At 40.8% G+C, this 17,124-nt stretch overlaps 1 protein-coding gene across 3 annotated transcripts in view; it reads right to left on the bottom strand.

Annotated features, from left to right (window-relative positions):
• Positions 1–17,124, bottom strand: part of LOC139534160 (synapsin-3-like) — a 125,241-nt gene that overhangs the window by 14,058 nt on the left and 94,059 nt on the right. For all 3 annotated transcript variants that reach the window (XM_071332995.1, XM_071332997.1, XM_071332996.1), the window contains exons 8-10: positions 14,644–14,786; positions 13,666–13,740; positions 13,203–13,305 (exon numbers count right to left, since the gene is read on the bottom strand). In XM_071332995.1, coding sequence (XP_071189096.1) covers positions 13,203–13,305; positions 13,666–13,740; positions 14,644–14,786 — 321 coding nt within the window. The remainder of the gene's footprint in view (positions 1–13,202; positions 13,306–13,665; positions 13,741–14,643; positions 14,787–17,124) is intronic.

Raw genomic sequence — 17,124 nt, 5'->3', positions numbered from 1 at the left:
CTTGTAGCGTCATACCCAAGAAGAGGCTGTAATCGCTGCCAAAGGTGCTTCAAAAAAGGGTCTGAATACAGATGTAAATGTGATATACAGTTGAACTCGGAAGTTTACATACACCTTAGACAAATCCATTTAAACTCAGTTTTTCACAATTCCTGACATTTAATCCTAGTAAACATTCCCTGTCTTAGGTCAGTTAGGATCACTTTATTTTAAGAATGTGAAATGTCAGAATAATAGGAGAGAGAATGATTTATTTCAGCTTTTATTTCTTTCATCACATTCCCAGTGGGTCAGAGGTTTACATACACTCAATTAGTATTTGGTAGTATTGCCTTTAAATTGTTTAACTTGGGTCAAACGTTTCAGGTAGTCTTCCACAATCTTCCCACAATAAATGTGGGTGAATTTTGGCCCATTCCTCCTGACAGAGCTGGTGTAACTGAGGCAGGTTTGTAGACGTCCTTGCTCGCACAGGCTTTTTCAGTTCGGCCCACAAATGTTTTATGGGATTGAGGTCAGGGCTTTGTGATGGCCACTCCAATACCTTGACTTTGTTGTCCTTAAACCATTTTGCCACAACTTTGCAAGTATGCTTGGGGCCATGGTCCATTTGGAAGACCCATTTGCGACCAAGCTTTAACTTCCTGACTGATGTCATGAGATGTTGCTTAAATGTATCCACATAATTTCCCTACCCTCATGATGCAATCTATTTTGTGAAGTGCACCAGGCCCTCCTGCAGCAAAGCACCGCCACAACATGATTCTGCCACCCCCGTGCTTCACGGTTGGGACGGTGTTCTTTGGCTTGCAAGCCTCCCCCTTTTTCCTCCAAACATAACAATGGTCATTATGGCCAAACAGTTCTATTTTTGTTTCATCAGACCAGAGGACATATCTCCAAAAAGTACAATCTTTGTCCCCATGTGCAGTTGCAAACCGTAGTCTGGCTTTTTTATGGCGGTTTTTGAGCAGTTGCTTCTTCCTTGCTGAGCGGCCTTTAAGGTTATGTCCATATAGGTCTCGTTTTACTGTGGATATAGATACTTTTGTACCCGTTTCCTCCAGCATCTTCACAAGGTCCTTTGCTGTTGTTCTGGGATTGATTTGCACTTTTCGCACCAAAGTACGTTCATCTCTAGGAGACAGAACGTGTCTAATTCCTGAGTGGTATGATGGCTGCGTGGTCCCATGGTGTTTATACTTGCGTACTATTGTTTGTACAGATGAACGTGGTACCTTCAGGCATTTGGAAATTGCTCTCAAGGATGAACCAGACTTGTGGAGGTCTACAATTTTTTTTCAGAGGTCTTGGCTGATTTATTTTTATTATCCCATGATGTCAAGCAAAGAGGCAAAGAGTTTGAAGGTAGGCCTTGACATACATCCACAGGTACACCTCCAATTGACTCAAATTATGTCAATTAATTTGAGTCCCGTGTGGTCCCGTGTGGCTCAGTTGGTAGAGCATGGCGCTTGCAACGCCAGGGTTGTGGGTTCATTCCCCACGGGGGGGACCAGGATGAATATGTATGAACTTTCCAATTTGTAAGTCGCACTGGATAAGAGCGTCTGCTAAATGACTTAAATGTAAATGTAATTAGCCGATCAGAAGCTTCTAAAGCCATGATATAATTTTCCAAGATGTTTAAAAGGCACATCACTTTAGTGTATGTAAACTTCTGACCCACTGGAATTGTGATACAGTGAATTATAAGTGAAATAATCTGCCTGTAAACAATTGTTGGAAAAATTACTTGTGTCATGCACAAAGTAGATGCCCTAACCATCTTGCCAAAACTGTAGTTTGTTAACAAGACATTTTTGGAGTGGTTGAAAAACAAGATTTAATGACTCAAACTTAAGTGTACGTAAACTTCCGACTTCAACTGTATATATATATTTTATATATTTACTAGAATTTCTAAAAGCCTGTTTTTGCTTTGTCATTATGGGGCATTGTGTGTAGATATAGGGGAAAAACTAATACAAAATGTGGGAAAAGTCAAGGGTCTGAATACTTTCCGAATGCACTGTATGTTAGCAAATGTTGTATACAAAAAAATACAGTTAAACATCAGTGTATAAACCTATTACAATTGGATCAGGCCAACCCTGCTGGAGGTCTGCTGGGTGTCCAGGGTTCCGTTTAGTCCATCAATAACACACCCGATTCAACTTATCAAATCGAATGAGTTGATAATCAAGTGTGCTATTGCTGGGCTGGAATAGACTTCTCACCCAGTAGATCAGAGACCAGTGGTGCAAGGTTGGCCACCGCTGGTATGGAGTTTTTTTTGTTTACCTGATTTGGTGCTTTAGTAATAATAGCCTACTTGTTACTACTCAATTAAACATACGAGTTACCTTATTTGTACATTTTGAAGTGTTGATTCTTTACATTTGTCATTTAACAGACGCTCTGTTTCAGAGCGACTAATAAGAGCAAGTGGGGTTAATTGCCTTGCTCAAGGGTATTAACAGATTATTCACCTAGGCGGCTCAGGGATTCAAACAAGCGACCTTTGGGTTACTGGCACAACGCTCTTAACCGTTAGCCTACCTGGCACAGTGTAGTGTTTAAACTTGTTTTAATTGTTTAACTATCATTCAAAATGAATTAGTGTCTCTGCTGATTAATCACATATTACACTCCAGCAATAAAGAGGGGAAGTGGTTCTGTCTCTAATGTGTCTGTTGTATTCTCAAATTAACATTTCCTTTTTGTCTAGTTGTATGATCTCAAATCTGTTTTATTTGATTGTCACTCTCAGTATTCCAGCTATGTGAATCCATTTCGCAGCTTATCATACATAGGTCATGCATCGCCAATGCAGCCATAGGCCTACAGTATGATAGCAGCACTGGCCTAAGGAGATAACAAGTAAGTAACAGGAGATGAGCATTACAGGTAACATTTTATGATATTTATTTTATTCATTTTAGCAATGTTGCTTGCAAAATGATTGCAATTGTTCCCATAGCTTTATGTACAGTATCGTTGACCCTGGATGCAAACACAGCTAACGTTAACCTTTCAGGTCAATAATATGCTGTTTTCAGTTTTAAAAAATGTTGGCTTTATAATTGTGAGAGAAAGTGAATTAGCTAGTAGCTAGCTATACCTATGTAGCTTACAAGGTTAGTTGACTTTTCTCAAAACAAACCTCATTGTGGCAAGCTACTTCGTGTCGCTCATGCTAGCCTTCACAGCCAAATACAGCTCAGAAACGTCAATATTAAAAATATTGATATGGCCAGCATTGTAGACCATTTCTCCCATCTTGCTGGAGCTTTAGCTCATCTCAAAATAAGAGAAATACTGTGAAACCCAGTGTGCCACAAACATTCTAAAATGTTTTGTCACCAGTGGTTGTTTTGTAAAAAAAAAGAAATTGTCCTCGCACACTGTTGCTCCAACGGCATTCATCTGGTGAGCTTCCTTGGAGCTCCGCCCAAGCAAGGCATTTGATTGGTTTGATGTGTTACGAGGGATCACTGATTTATAATGGGTTCTGACCTCTCTTTAGCAGGTTTCTGCCATGGAACCTCCGCAGGCTTCCTGGAATACCCATAGATGCAGACTATAAATATTTTAACAATTTCATTTTTTTTGTGAAGCTTGCATTCAATTGCCACTCCCTCTTGCACACAACAAGCTTCCATTCCCATCACAAGGGGATTTATGGCTGATTTAAGATTAAATCGTCAACCCTGTGACTTTATTTGGTACTTAATAGGCACTTACTGTAGTAATTTCTGTATTTAACCTCGAGATCTGAATGCATGTCTTTATGAAATTGTTCTTGCTCTGAGACAAAATGTTAAAAACATGTTTTATGAAGTTACACTACTCAAAAGGCACCAAATTAGTGAAATGACCCACATGTTGAGATCAATACCAGTGGATTCTATATGAAGCGAATGTAAACAGCCATTACTTTTCATTAAATGGGAGGTGTCACCATGTGTAATGTCTGTCTGGAACACGAACAGGTTTCCACTGCCAGGGACGTGCAATTTTACTATGTTCCCATTCACACGAATTAAATTCCACCAAGTGAAGGGGTGTGTGTAATTTGGTGGGTGCTTATAAAACATGTGCATAGGTCTGCCATTATCAACGGTGACCTGTGGTTAAGTGCCTTGCTCAAGGGCATAGAGATGTTTCACTTTTTTCTTTGCCTCGGATTCAAACTAGCTACCTTTCAGTTACTGGCAAAACGCTCTAACCGCCAGGTTACCTGCCGCCACAGTGCGTGTGTGTGTGTAGAACTCTCCTTGTCAACATTGTTACGTGACTGTGTCAATGCTGTGGTCCCTGTCTCAGACCTCATGGGCCCTTCAAATAAGAATGCAGTGTGTCACACACAGTCTCAGGAGAGCCTGTGGAGATTTCCTGCAATAGCCACATTGGTTATAAGCCCTTCCTACAATTGGAAGAGAGAAAGAGGATGACAGATGTGTAGGTGGGAGGCTGGCCTCCACCCTAGAAACATCAGGTTAAGAGAGAATGTTGATGCATGTTAGAGAGCAGGCTAAATATGGACATCTCAGAGCACTGGGCCGTATGAGTCAGTATGGATCAAAGACAATGGGATGAGAGGAATTTTAAATCTAACTTCCCACGAGGGGATTGCACATAAATCACATTGGAGAGTGCTGTGTGGGATCTGTGATGAGGATGCAGATCGGAGATACCCTTCTCAACCATTTTGAAAACTGTTTATGTGCATGAGTAAAAGCTAAAACATCTGTAATCAAGGTTAAACGATAATTGAAAGCAAAACTGGTTTTGGTATGAGAACATTCCTTTTTTACCGGTTTTAATATAAACCCATTATGAAGAAGTGTTTATCTCATTTTAGCTAACATTCATGAGTGTTCCTAACTTCCATTGCTGTATTAGTACATGGTAATGTGTTTAGAGGAAAAGCACAGAGGAATCCATTGTATGCGTGTACTTAATTTCCTCCTTTCAGTGGTACAGTGAGTTTAATGACAAATTTAATAAGGACCGTTGAAGAATGCCAGAAAATGTGTTTCGGACAAAGTTACACTGTGGTAGATACATAAACAGAACAGCCTATAGTTCGCCATATCACAAACAGGTTAGCACTGAAATTATGTCTAATCACCCTCTGCAAATGGAAAAGTCTAATGATTTATGGAATGCAACCAAGAAAAATAGGTTAAATTGGCATTATAAATCAATTCTGTTGCATTTTCCATAAGATCAAAAGTATAGGTAACGCCTGATATATGAAATAAATTAACACTGGGAACAGAACTATTCATCAAAAACAGTGGCTTACAAATGGGTTCAGCTTGGCCTGCTGCACCAGGGACAGTTACTCACAACAGCTGCCAGTTGCACTGTAAATCAACTATGCACCACACACACAGGTGCGAGCGAGCACACATACATACAGTGGGGCAAAAAAGTATTTAGTCAGCCACCAATTGTGCAAGTTCTCCCACTTAAAAAGATGAGAGAGGCCTGTAATTTTCATCATAGGTACACTTCAACTATGACAGACAAAATGAGGGAAAAAAATCCAGAAAATCACATTGTAGGATTTTTTATGAATTTATTTGCAAATGATGGTGGAAAATAAGTATTTGGTCAATAACAAAAGTTTCTCTCAATACTTTGTTATATACCCTTTGTTGGCAATGACAGAGGTCAAACGTTTTCTGTAAGTCTTCACAAGGTTTTCACACACTGTTGCTGGTATTTTGGCCCATTCCTCCATGCAGATCTCCTCTAGAGCAGTGATGTTTTGGGGCTGTTGCTGGGCAACACGGACTTTCAACTCCCTCCAAAGATTTTCTATGGGGTTGAGATCCGGAGACTGGCTAGGCCACTCCAGGACCTTGAAATGCTTCTTACGAAGCCACTCCTTCGTTGCCCGGGCGGTGTGTTTGGGATCATTGTCATGCTGAAAGACCCAGCCACGTTTCATCTTCAATGCCCTTGCTGATGGAAGGAGGTTTTCACTCAAAATCTCACGATACATGGCCCCATTCATTCTTTCCTTTACACGGATCAGTCGTCCTGGTCCCTTTGCAGAAAAACAGCCCCAAAGCATGATGTTTCCACCCCCATGCTTCACAGTAGGTATGGTGTTCTTTGGATGCAACTCAGCATTCTTTGTCCTCCAAACACGACGAGTTGAGTTTTTACCAAAAAGTTATATTTTGGTTTCATCTGACCATATGACATTCTCCCAATCTTCTTCTGGATCATCCAAATGCTCTCTAGCAAACTTCAGACGGGCCTGGACATGTACTGGCTTAAGCAGGGGGACACGTATGGCACTGCAGGATTTGAGTCCCTGGCGGCGTTGTGTGTTACTGATGGTAGGCTTTGTTACTTTGGTCCCAGCTCTCTGCAGGTCATTCACTAGGTCCCCCCGTGTGGTTCTGGGATTTTTGCTCACCGTTCTTGTGATCATTTTGACCCCACGGGGTGAGATCTTGCGTGGAGCCCCAGATCGAGGGAGATTATCAGTGGTCTTGTATTTCTTCCATTTCCTAATAATTGCTCCCACAGTTGATTTCTTCAAACCAAGCTGCTTACCTATTGCAGATTCAGTCTTCCCAGCCTGGTGCAGGTCTACAATTTTGTTTCTGGTGTCCTTTGACAGCTCTTTGGTCTTGGCCATAGTGGAGTTTGGAGTGTGACTGTTTGAGGTTGTGGACAGGTGTCTTTTATACTGATAACAAGTTCAAAAAGGTGCCATTAATACAGGTAACATTTAACATTTAACATTTAAGTCATTTAGCAGACGCTCTTATCCAGAGCGACTTACAAATTGGTGCATTCACCTTATGATATCCAGTGGAACAACCACTTTACAATAGTGCATCTAACTCTTTTAAGGGGGGGGGGTTAGAAGGATTACTTTATCCTATCCTAGGTATTCCTTAAAGAGGTGGGGTTTCAGGTGTCTCCGGAAGGTGGTGATTGACTCCGCTGACCTGGCGTCGTGAGGGAGTTTGTTCCACCATTGGGGTGCCAGAGCAGCGAACAGTTTTGACTGGGCTGAGCGGGAACTGTACTTCCTCAGAGGTAGGGAGGCGAGCAGGCCAGAGGTGGATGAACGCAGTGCCCTTGTTTGGGTGTAGGGCCTGATCAGAGCCTGAAGGTACGGAGGTGCCGTTCCCCTCACAGCTCCGTAGGCAAGCACCATGGTCTTGTAGCGGATGCGAGCTTCAACTGGAAGCCAGTGGAGAGAGCGGAGGAGCGGGGTGACGTGAGAGAACTTGGGAAAGTTGAACACCAGACGGGCTGCGGCGTTCTGGATGAGTTGTAGGGGTTTAATGGCACAGGCAGGGAGTGGAGGTAACGAGTGGAGGACAGAGGAGCCTCTTAAAGAAGAAGTTACAGGTCTGTGAGAGCCAGAAATCTTGCTTGTTTGTAGGTGACCAAATACTTATTTTCCACCATAATTTGCAAATAAATTCATAAAAAATCCTACAATGTGATTTTCTGGATTTTTTTTCTTTTCATTTTGTCTGTCATAGTTGAAGTGTACCTATGATGAAAATTACAGGCCTCTCTCATATTTTTAAGTGGGAGAACTTGCACAATTGGTGGCTGACTAAATACTTTTTTGCCCCACTGTATATGCACACAGACACATGCGCGAGCACACACACACCCCTCTGAATTGTCTCTATTGTCCAATCCACAGCACAGACACACACATAAACGCATACCATATGGACACTCACACAACCAGCTCTTTCCTCTTCCTCCCATCCCTTCCCCTTCCAACCGGTCGGTCCATAAGCTGCCCTGTGAGAGGAGATAAACCAGGCTTGTCTGGAGGAAACGATAGGCTGGGCTGGTAGCTAGCTAGCTAACAAGCTAGAAACGAACAAAAGCATTGTTTAGAAAAGTTGCTTTTAGTTGCCTGGTTTTCTAGATTGACATATAGTAAATACAATCTTAAACGGATGGGTTTATTGGTGTTAAAATACACCAGTTATGCTATTTTGGACCACCAGGCTGCTGATGTCATGCAGCCTGTTTTTGTGTTCATACTTTTTCATAACGACAAGGACAAGTTGTCGGACGACAATAGAATATTCATGATGTCACTGCGACAAAGGTCTACAGACATGTCAATAGACGTAGTATAAACCAGCCTTTAGTCTTGAAATCCTTGGTTGTTTAGTACACTACCGTACTCAGTCTGTTTAACACATGGCCTCACATGTGAATCCTTAAAGAGATGGGTGGGGCTAAGGCTGAAGAGGGTGTGAACAATGCTGAATGGGTGTAGACAAAGAAGAGCTCTCCAGTAGGTGTACCAAATATTCAAGGGCCATTTTCTAAAAAGTAGGGTTGCAAGTTTATCAACTTTCAAAGCAAAATTACTTTCCCCATTGTTCCTCAACTGTAGTGTATGATTTACCATTTTCTAGCTCTGAGTCCCTACTTTTATCCAATGTAAAAAAAAACATGATTTCAAATTTCACTACATAAGACCAAATCGGGCCGGTCGGTCACATTTATCATTTAAATACAGTGCCTATAGAAAGTCTACAAGCCTTTGAAATGTTTCACATTTTGTTGCGTTACAAAGTGGAATTGAAATAGATTTAACTGTAAATGTTGTAATGTCGAAGTGAAAAGAAAATTCTACAAATCTTTACAAATTAATAAAAATTCAATAACTAAAATAGTTGTTGCATAAGTATTCACTCCTTTGTTTAGGCAAGAATAAATTAGTGTAGACATTGCATTTGGCTTAACAAATCACATAGTTATATGTTATATGGACTCAAACTGTGTGAAATAATTTTTTCATGACTACCCCCTGTCCTCCATACAGTACATACAATATCTGTAAGTTCCCTCAGTCAGTATTGAATTTCAAGCACAGATTCAACTACAAAGACCAGGGAGCTTTTAGAAAGCCTCAAAGAATAGCAGTGATTGGTAGATGGGTAACAATAACAAATCAGACATTAAATATATCTTTAAGCATACACAGACATCAAAGATGCAGTCATCCTTCTGAAATGAGCTGCAGGAAGAAAACTGCTTAGGGATGTCACCATGAGGCCATTGACTGAGGATGGATCAACAACATTGTAAGGACTCCACAATAATGACCTAAATGGCAGAGTGAAAGAATAAAAATACTGAATAAAAATATTGGAAAAATATTTCAAAACATACATATGTATGTGTTAGCAATTTATGTTATAATAACACAAACCAAAGCAAATCAGGGGGAGGAAAATAGGTTTATTCGAAGAGGACAAATCATACAGGGAGGTAGATTGTCATTCTCCCCAGTCCTCAGTGATGTTCTCTCCAGTGGTTCTGATCTCTCCAGTGGTTCTCTCTCACCAGAACAAAGGAACAGCATGCAGTTTTATTACCCAGCCCTAGTCTGTGGTTGACCAATTAGAATTCCTTGCAATAAAACTAGCCAATGGCCAAATAAGTATCCTATTTCAGAAGACATATTCCTCCCATGTCTCTGAACCATTGATCAATAATTCCCTATTACAGAAAAAACACTATTTCCATTGATCATTAGTACTCTATTGACTCTCGTCCTCTTGACCTCTCGTACTCCGTCTCTGTGTTGTGTATTTATCTTCGACATACACTTACATACGCAACAAGGCACTAAAGTAATACTGCAGAAATATACGGTAAAGGAAATAACTTTTTGGTCTAAATGCATAAGCCTTATGTTTGGGGCAAATCCAACAACACATCACTGGGTAACTACCTTCTTATTTTCAAGCATGGTGGTTGTTGCATCATGATATGGGTATACTTGACATCGGCAAAGACTGGAGAGTTTTTCAGGCTGAAAAGAAAACGGGATGGAGCTAAGCACAAGGAAAACCTGCTTCAGTCTGCTTTCCACCAGACACTGGGAGAGGAATTCACCTTTCAGAAGGACAATAACCTACAACATAAAAGCCAAATCTACACTGGAGTTGCTTACCAAGACGACAGTGAATGTGGTCCAGTTTACAGTCCTGATTTAAATCTGCTTGAAAATCTATGGCAAGACTTGAAAATTGCTGAATAGCCATGATCCCAAAAACAAAACACAGACAGAGCTTGAAGAATTTTTTAAAGAATAAATGGGCAAATATTGCAGAATACAGGTGTGCAAAGCTCTTATTAGACGTACCCAAGAAGACTCACCAGCTGTAATCGTTCGGAAAAGGTGTTTCTAACATGTATCGACTCAGAGGGTGAATACTTATCTAGTCAAGGTACATTAGTGTTTTATTTTTCATTAATCTTTAAAAAAACATATTTTGCTTTTACTTTGACAGAGTATTTTGTGTAGATCATTGACGGAAAATAACAATCAAATCAATTTTAAAATCGCACTTTGTAACAAAATGTGAAGACATCCAAGGGGGGTGTATACTTTCTATAGTAAGTGTACCACAACTCATTCCAACGATCTCTGTTTTTCAGTATGTCTGTGTCTGAGCCATCTTGAGTTTCAGGTTTGAATACACACGGTCCTCCCCACAGAATAGAACACAAAATTTCATCTCTATGGTCCTCCTTATATCCTCTCCTCTGTTCTGCCATTTGAACCAGCTGAGGAAATTTTATGAACTTCAGAAAAGTGGTGTTCCTCAAGTATCTATGACTTCATACAAACAGACAGCGTAGGCAGCCAGCTAGCCATGCCTTTGTTTGAATACAGATCATTGTGTTTGGTCTAAAGCGTAATTATTCTTTCATTGCTCTGACTCAGACTGATCATGCCTGATCTATCTCGGCTGTACCCTCTTTCTCCACCATCGCCCGCCAACTCGTCTGTCAATGCAATCTATTACTTGATGACTTTGAAAATGTTATCGCCCACCTGAGAAGTCTAATTTAATCAACATATTTCTGGAATTTACATGATCTTTCATCATCACCCATTGCTACTCACGCCCAGTTTAGCATACTCATTGAACACCACGTTGTCTGAACATCCTTCAGAATATTTTAACTACAATGTACTTCTAGCTGTACGTAGGTTGAGAAATATTTATTAGGCACACATACACTGAGCATGATATGGGCTGTGTGAGATGTGTTGTTGTTTTTTACTCTGAAGGAGAATTCCTAGAGTTACTGTCCCATTTGCTTATACAGTACACAGCGGTGACCGTGTTTTGAGCCCCACATTTGGGAAACGGGGGGGATTCCTGTTTTGCATGTTATTTTGGCATTCATATGTGTCACATATCAGTTTGCAAACAATGTAAAAAAAATATATATATCATCGAGTTAATAATGCTGCATACAAACATCGTCTATTTTTTTGTTTTCTTGAGTAAGGGAGCTACAAAATGCAGGTGTTTCACCCTAGCTCAGTGCTTTATGTGGTGGTGGGGCAAGCCAGCAGAAAATACAGAGCATTGCACCGTGATTGGTGCAGTGTTCTGTCATTCATGGGGACACTACGTCACCGACAAGTCTAAGGGTAGAGCTAGAAAATTCAAGCCCTTTGGGTGCTGCCATAAAGTTACATTAGAAGTGCCCATCCAAGAAAGCTCAAGGTCATTGGCTACAGATAAAATGACGTCAAATCACATATCTACAGTAGCTTTCAAAATCTTAGCTAGCAGTCATCATGAATCAAGTTGACAATCTACTGGCAAATCCTTTTTAATCCTTGTCATATGAAGAGAAGTAATGAAGAGAAATTATAGATAAAATGTATCGGTGCTCATCGACCATTGGACATAAACATTAAACAACAAGTTGGAAATCGTAAATTCAACAATGAGGGGTTTGGAAGGAATCAGTGGCCAACTGCAAGCATTGCAAAGCAATCATTAGCCTGCTATTTAGTGGCTTGGCTGTGTGTTCCCAAATCTAAGATTAAGGGTCTTTTTTTTTTTTAAGGGTCTCTAGTTTAAAATTATAAACATTCAACATTGGCCATTGCTGACAATGAAGCATGGTTTGTGCTGTGCACAAAACAACTCGGAACTGCAAAATCTCACTTTAGTGAGTTCAAGACAACTGGGAACTCGGGGGAAAACGAGCTACAACTGGGAAAATACGTTTTGAACTTTCATCCAACTCGGAAATGTAAATCTGGAACTCTGGCCTCTTTCTAGAGCTACGACCTGAAGATCACTGACCTCATCATGATTCAAACTTTTTTTTCTCTCTCGAGTTCCTAGTTATCTTGAAAGCACAATAAATCCAAAGAATGCCAGACTTTGATGACAAAATTTGCCCACGAAGAACCGCCGTGCCACCTTCCTGTTCAAGTGAGCAAAGCACAACAAGGTAAGTCCAAAAAATGTTGGGACTCACCTTGTTGTGCTGACTTGAACAGGAAGGTGGCGTGGTGGTCCTTCGTGGGCACATTTAGTCTTGTATGCTGCTGCATAAATGATGTAATATGCCAGGGAGATATGTATACTGTAGCTAAGAAAGTAATACTAAGTGTATGTTGTGTAGTAAGCTGTTAGTAGCCCATGTGCCTCACCCTAATAATTTAGTCTATATTCACCTCTTAATTTCGCCTACTGTTCTGACTTGTGCACATGTAGCCTATAACCTGTTTTTGAGAAATGTAATCATTGAATATTGTAAGAGCTTTCATTGTCTGCTTATATGCCCCCTTTATTTATCCTGCGGTTCTGACTTGGTGTACAGGGAGAACACTGTAAGAAAGGCCCATGTTCTGAATTCTGTTGCTGTACATTTCAAAAGTGCTGAACAAATAGTTATATTGACTACATCCGTCCTAGCTCTCTCATTAATGTCTTAATAGAAATTACATATTGCCTCTTATCCGCTTGTCATGCCCTTAAGCCATAGTTTGTACATCTCAATTGTCAGTGGAAACCACATTTGTTTAAGCAAGTCAGCCATATCAGCTATGTTTTTTTTTTAAGTCAGTAAATGAGGCTGAATAAACTTTCGCTGCCAGACAAGGCTCCGCTGATAGCCAGGTGTAGCAGTGGTAAGGTGTTGGGACTGCTGTTGAGACTGCTGTTGGGACAGCTTTATGTAGGCTCTAACAGTTTGTGGGCACCGTTTGTCAACGTTATAGTACAATTAATGTATTGTTTAGTGTTGTGTTGTGTAGTGGCTTTGCTGGAATGCATCCCACAATTTTCTGGGGGACTCATGAAGATTTACATGCTAAAATCGCCACTGACAGTACATGCTAAGAATGAACTAACCTCGATAATGTAGTCATTGCCATCTTTTCCGTGGACGGCTTTCACAGCACAGATGTCAAGTCCCCCGAACATCTCGGCACAGGAGTCCACCCACAGACGATATCTGGAACACAGCGACATCCACAAGTCATTGTCAATTACAAAACAGACCTTGGCGGTGAATCTAATTTACTTAAAGCCTGCAGGTATACTGCTTTATAACTTGTTTAACTGTTTGACATATCAGGATATCATTCTCTGTTTGTTTTGTTCTATACATATTTGAAAGGGGGAGGTGTTGTTAGTTTTCACCTCTCCTGCACATACCCTTTTCACTTGCCTTCTAACCTCTCATCACATTGTCTTGTATTTACTTGTTTGCAAATTAATAAACACAATAATACATCTATAAGCGTTCAGAATTTATTATAATAAGGCTTATCTGTTATATTATGTCTAACAAAGTGTCTATAGGCCAGCTTACCTGTCCGTCATAGCGATCTGTTCCAACATGGCTGAGCCTGTGTTAGCCTTCCAGTTGCCTGAGATGGACGTCCTCCTAGAAAAGGTGAAAATCAAGGAAATTAATCAGGCATTCAGCTATTCTCTGGACTGGAATGGAAAGCAATGGTCAGCTAGCTTAGTCATTGTGTTTTGTTTTTGTACAGTAGTTCTACAGAAGACCCTGGTGGGAAAATGTTATCGCTTAATTCTACATTGATGATGATTGCAATGTACGCCTACATAATGTTTGTGTCACGGTCAATTGGAGACGTGCTTTCATGACTGGTGCCGAGGAAACAAGTTGAGATAAGGAAGTCAATTCCACTCCTCTTAGTCAATCAATAATTGTTCAGATTGAGAGACATGAAAGTAGAAAGGGCATAGATTCATACTTTCATTGTTACTGTACATGGTGTTTTACATTTAATGCACGAGGTGTGTTGTATTCAAGAGGGTGCTGTTGAGCATTTGAAATTGAAGTGGCTGGTTACTCAGAAGATTATTTTAGTTCAAGCTAAGATTGAGACTAAGGCTGAATTTGCCCTGTGGTCACGGTCATATTGGCTGATGCTGTCACTTCCCTCTGGGAGACAGAATGGAATGCCAGTGCAGGGTGCAACCCTAGTTGTTGTCCCTGGGTAGAGAAGGACGTGCTGTGGTGTGGGTGAGCCCTGCACGCCTCCACTGACTGGGAAGGGTGTACCATGGGCCTCTTCCCACACTCACATTGGCGTGCAGGCTGGACTATTCTAGGGTCTGTCTATCAATCTCTTTCTCTCCGTCTCTTTTTTTGTTTCCCTTCATCCATCTCTGTTTCCATGTCTTTCTCTCCCCCTCTCTCTGGTAAAGTCATTCACATACAAGCCATATAGTTTCATTCTAGTCACAATCATTGCTGACATGTCCAAGTCACAGACAAAACCCAGTGTACACAGCATAGAGACTACATCATACTTACATGTAGGCCTTGTAGTTGTTGCCGATTTTCTGGATCCTGATGTCGTACTTAGACAGGACGTATGGCTCAGAGGTGGCATAGGTTCTGGCCAGCGCCACCACACTGGTAATATCCTGGAAGTCAAGTTCATTCTCCACTTTGATCTGAAACAGGAAGACGCCACTAATTAGTTAAACCAGCAGGAAGATATGCCTAATTGGTAGTTTGTGATGGTTAATTACCAAACACGCTATAAAAGCTATGAGACAGGAGCTGAAGTAGACTGATCGAATCCCACAGGAATGTAAATCCAACACAGACAGGATAATGAAAGCTTCATCTCTGGAAAATGTTAGAATTTTAGGAGCTGCACGTTTCTCACACCCATGTGAGTTCATCAGGTACGCAGTGACTTTATATACAGACAGTACAGTAATAATTGATTGCATTTATATTGCGCGTTTCCACTTACAATAGGTGCTCAAAAGCGCGTTACATAGTAAGGGAGTAAACTCACCTCTTCCACCACTAATATGCTAGACAACATTTTGATGGAAATGACAAACAATAGCTAATTCAATCGACCCACAACTTATCCAAAGAGAACATACAGTACAATTCTGTAGATTCCTTTTTGAACAGTAAATGCTAATCTGCTGTATCTTTTGTATGTAAACAGGTTTGATTAAATATTGATTCAATTATACTGACAGGCACACTAAGCCCAAAGACACCCAATTAGCAACCAGATATGTCTGTAATGATAAAAAGAGGGATTACACTCCAGAAACTGCCTTAGACCATGGGAAAAGGGGCAAAGGAGTAGTAGAAAGCCATAAATCAACAGCCTGTAATGTATAGCTATCTGAATGTTTATCACCCATATGATGTATGATGATAGCAGCCAGGGTCCTGGACATTCCCTTCATTGACTCATTATCATCCCCTCTGGCTGTTATCGTTGACACTATGATTCATCCACCATGCGGTGAAAGTCAGTGGGAACAGTGAGGGGCTGTCGTGGACAGGGACGGACTGGACTGATGCTCTCACTTTCCCACCCCCACCTCTCTCTCTTTTCAGCTCATCTCTTCTTCTCAAGTGAGATGGAGAAAGGTAAAGATCTGGCGGAGGAGTTTGCTCACTTTTTGGATCAGGCATTTCATTCTCTGTCATAACTACTCTTTAAGATAGCATCTTGAGTATGTTTGAGTATGTTTGACAGAGGTGGAGGTAGCTAGACAAGGGGGAAATGGTTTTCTTCTGTTCACGAGGAAAGTATTTGTGTACTTGGCTACCCACTGTGGTTCCAAAAGGTGTAACGCAATACCTCGGGAGAGCCAGAGAAAAAGGAGCCAAACCATGGTGTAAATATGAGAAGCCATGCAGAGAATAAGATGAACCATTGAGTAAATAAAGTAAACTATAATACTGGAAGCAGAAACCATAAGGTAATTAAGAGGGTATGTACTGGCAGTTGGATCAAGAGCTGGGTGAGGTGGAAAGCAATGTGATTCTGGACACCGCCCAGTTTCAATGGTTGAGAAATATTCTCCAGTGTCTGTTAAATCAGTCTACCCTTTAGTGAGCCATTTGTAACTTCCCCAACCAGGATTAACAACTCCATGCGATGGACAGGCTGTAAAGGTCTCTTTCGGAGATTTGATATCATAAAAAACAACAAAATGGATTAAAGTTAGAAGTAACCAATCATTAACTTTTTTTTTGCGGTATTCACCTTGTCATCCTAAAAGATTATGCCATAACATTTAATTTAGGCTACAGATCATAAAGAACTGTTTAAGTGAAAACACTCTGCACTTTATTACATGTAATCTAATAAGGGCAATAGGTTAAGCAAACATAGGATTTTCAGTTGTTTTAACAATATCACTGGCCATAGTCCTAGTCCCAATTCCACAACTCCAGATACTTGAATTTTAACCAAATGTCTTTTGTCAAGAGTCTCTCAGCTCAACTTAAAAGCCAAGTGAAGCACTTGAATGGCCTACATCCAGACCCTCTTCTCCCCCCAGTTCTCAGTCCTCTGTAAGGTCAGGGGGGTTAAGTGAGGTCCTGGTCTACAATGGGCCTATGCTAAGTGATCCAGAGAGCATGTGGGAACTCTATAGCACTCCAGGTTCCTGTAATGGAGGAAACCCAACCCAGCCCTTTATATGGAAAGGGGGGATGAAGTTATAGGAAGTGCTTCCCCCTGTGTACTGTGTGAACACACAGACTTGGCCCGGGAGGTCCTGTATTATATGTGAGGAGGGCTCCATTTGGGGCTAGTAATCACTCGCTTTGGTTGGCTGTTCACTGAACTGCATTGCTGTACGAAAGTGTATGTATGTATGTATGTGTATATACACATACATACATACATACATACATACATACATACATACATACATACACACACAGTTGAAGTCAAACATTTACATACACTTAGGTTGGAGTCATTAAAACTTGTTTTTCAACCACTCCACAAATTTCTTGTTA

The sequence above is a fragment of the Salvelinus alpinus genome, chromosome 11 (genome assembly GCF_045679555.1).
Source record: "Salvelinus alpinus chromosome 11, SLU_Salpinus.1, whole genome shotgun sequence".
Classification (NCBI taxonomy): domain Eukaryota; kingdom Metazoa; phylum Chordata; class Actinopteri; order Salmoniformes; family Salmonidae; genus Salvelinus; species Salvelinus alpinus.
Note: the sequence above shows the minus strand (reverse complement) of the source record. Positions and strands in the feature narration are given on the sequence as shown.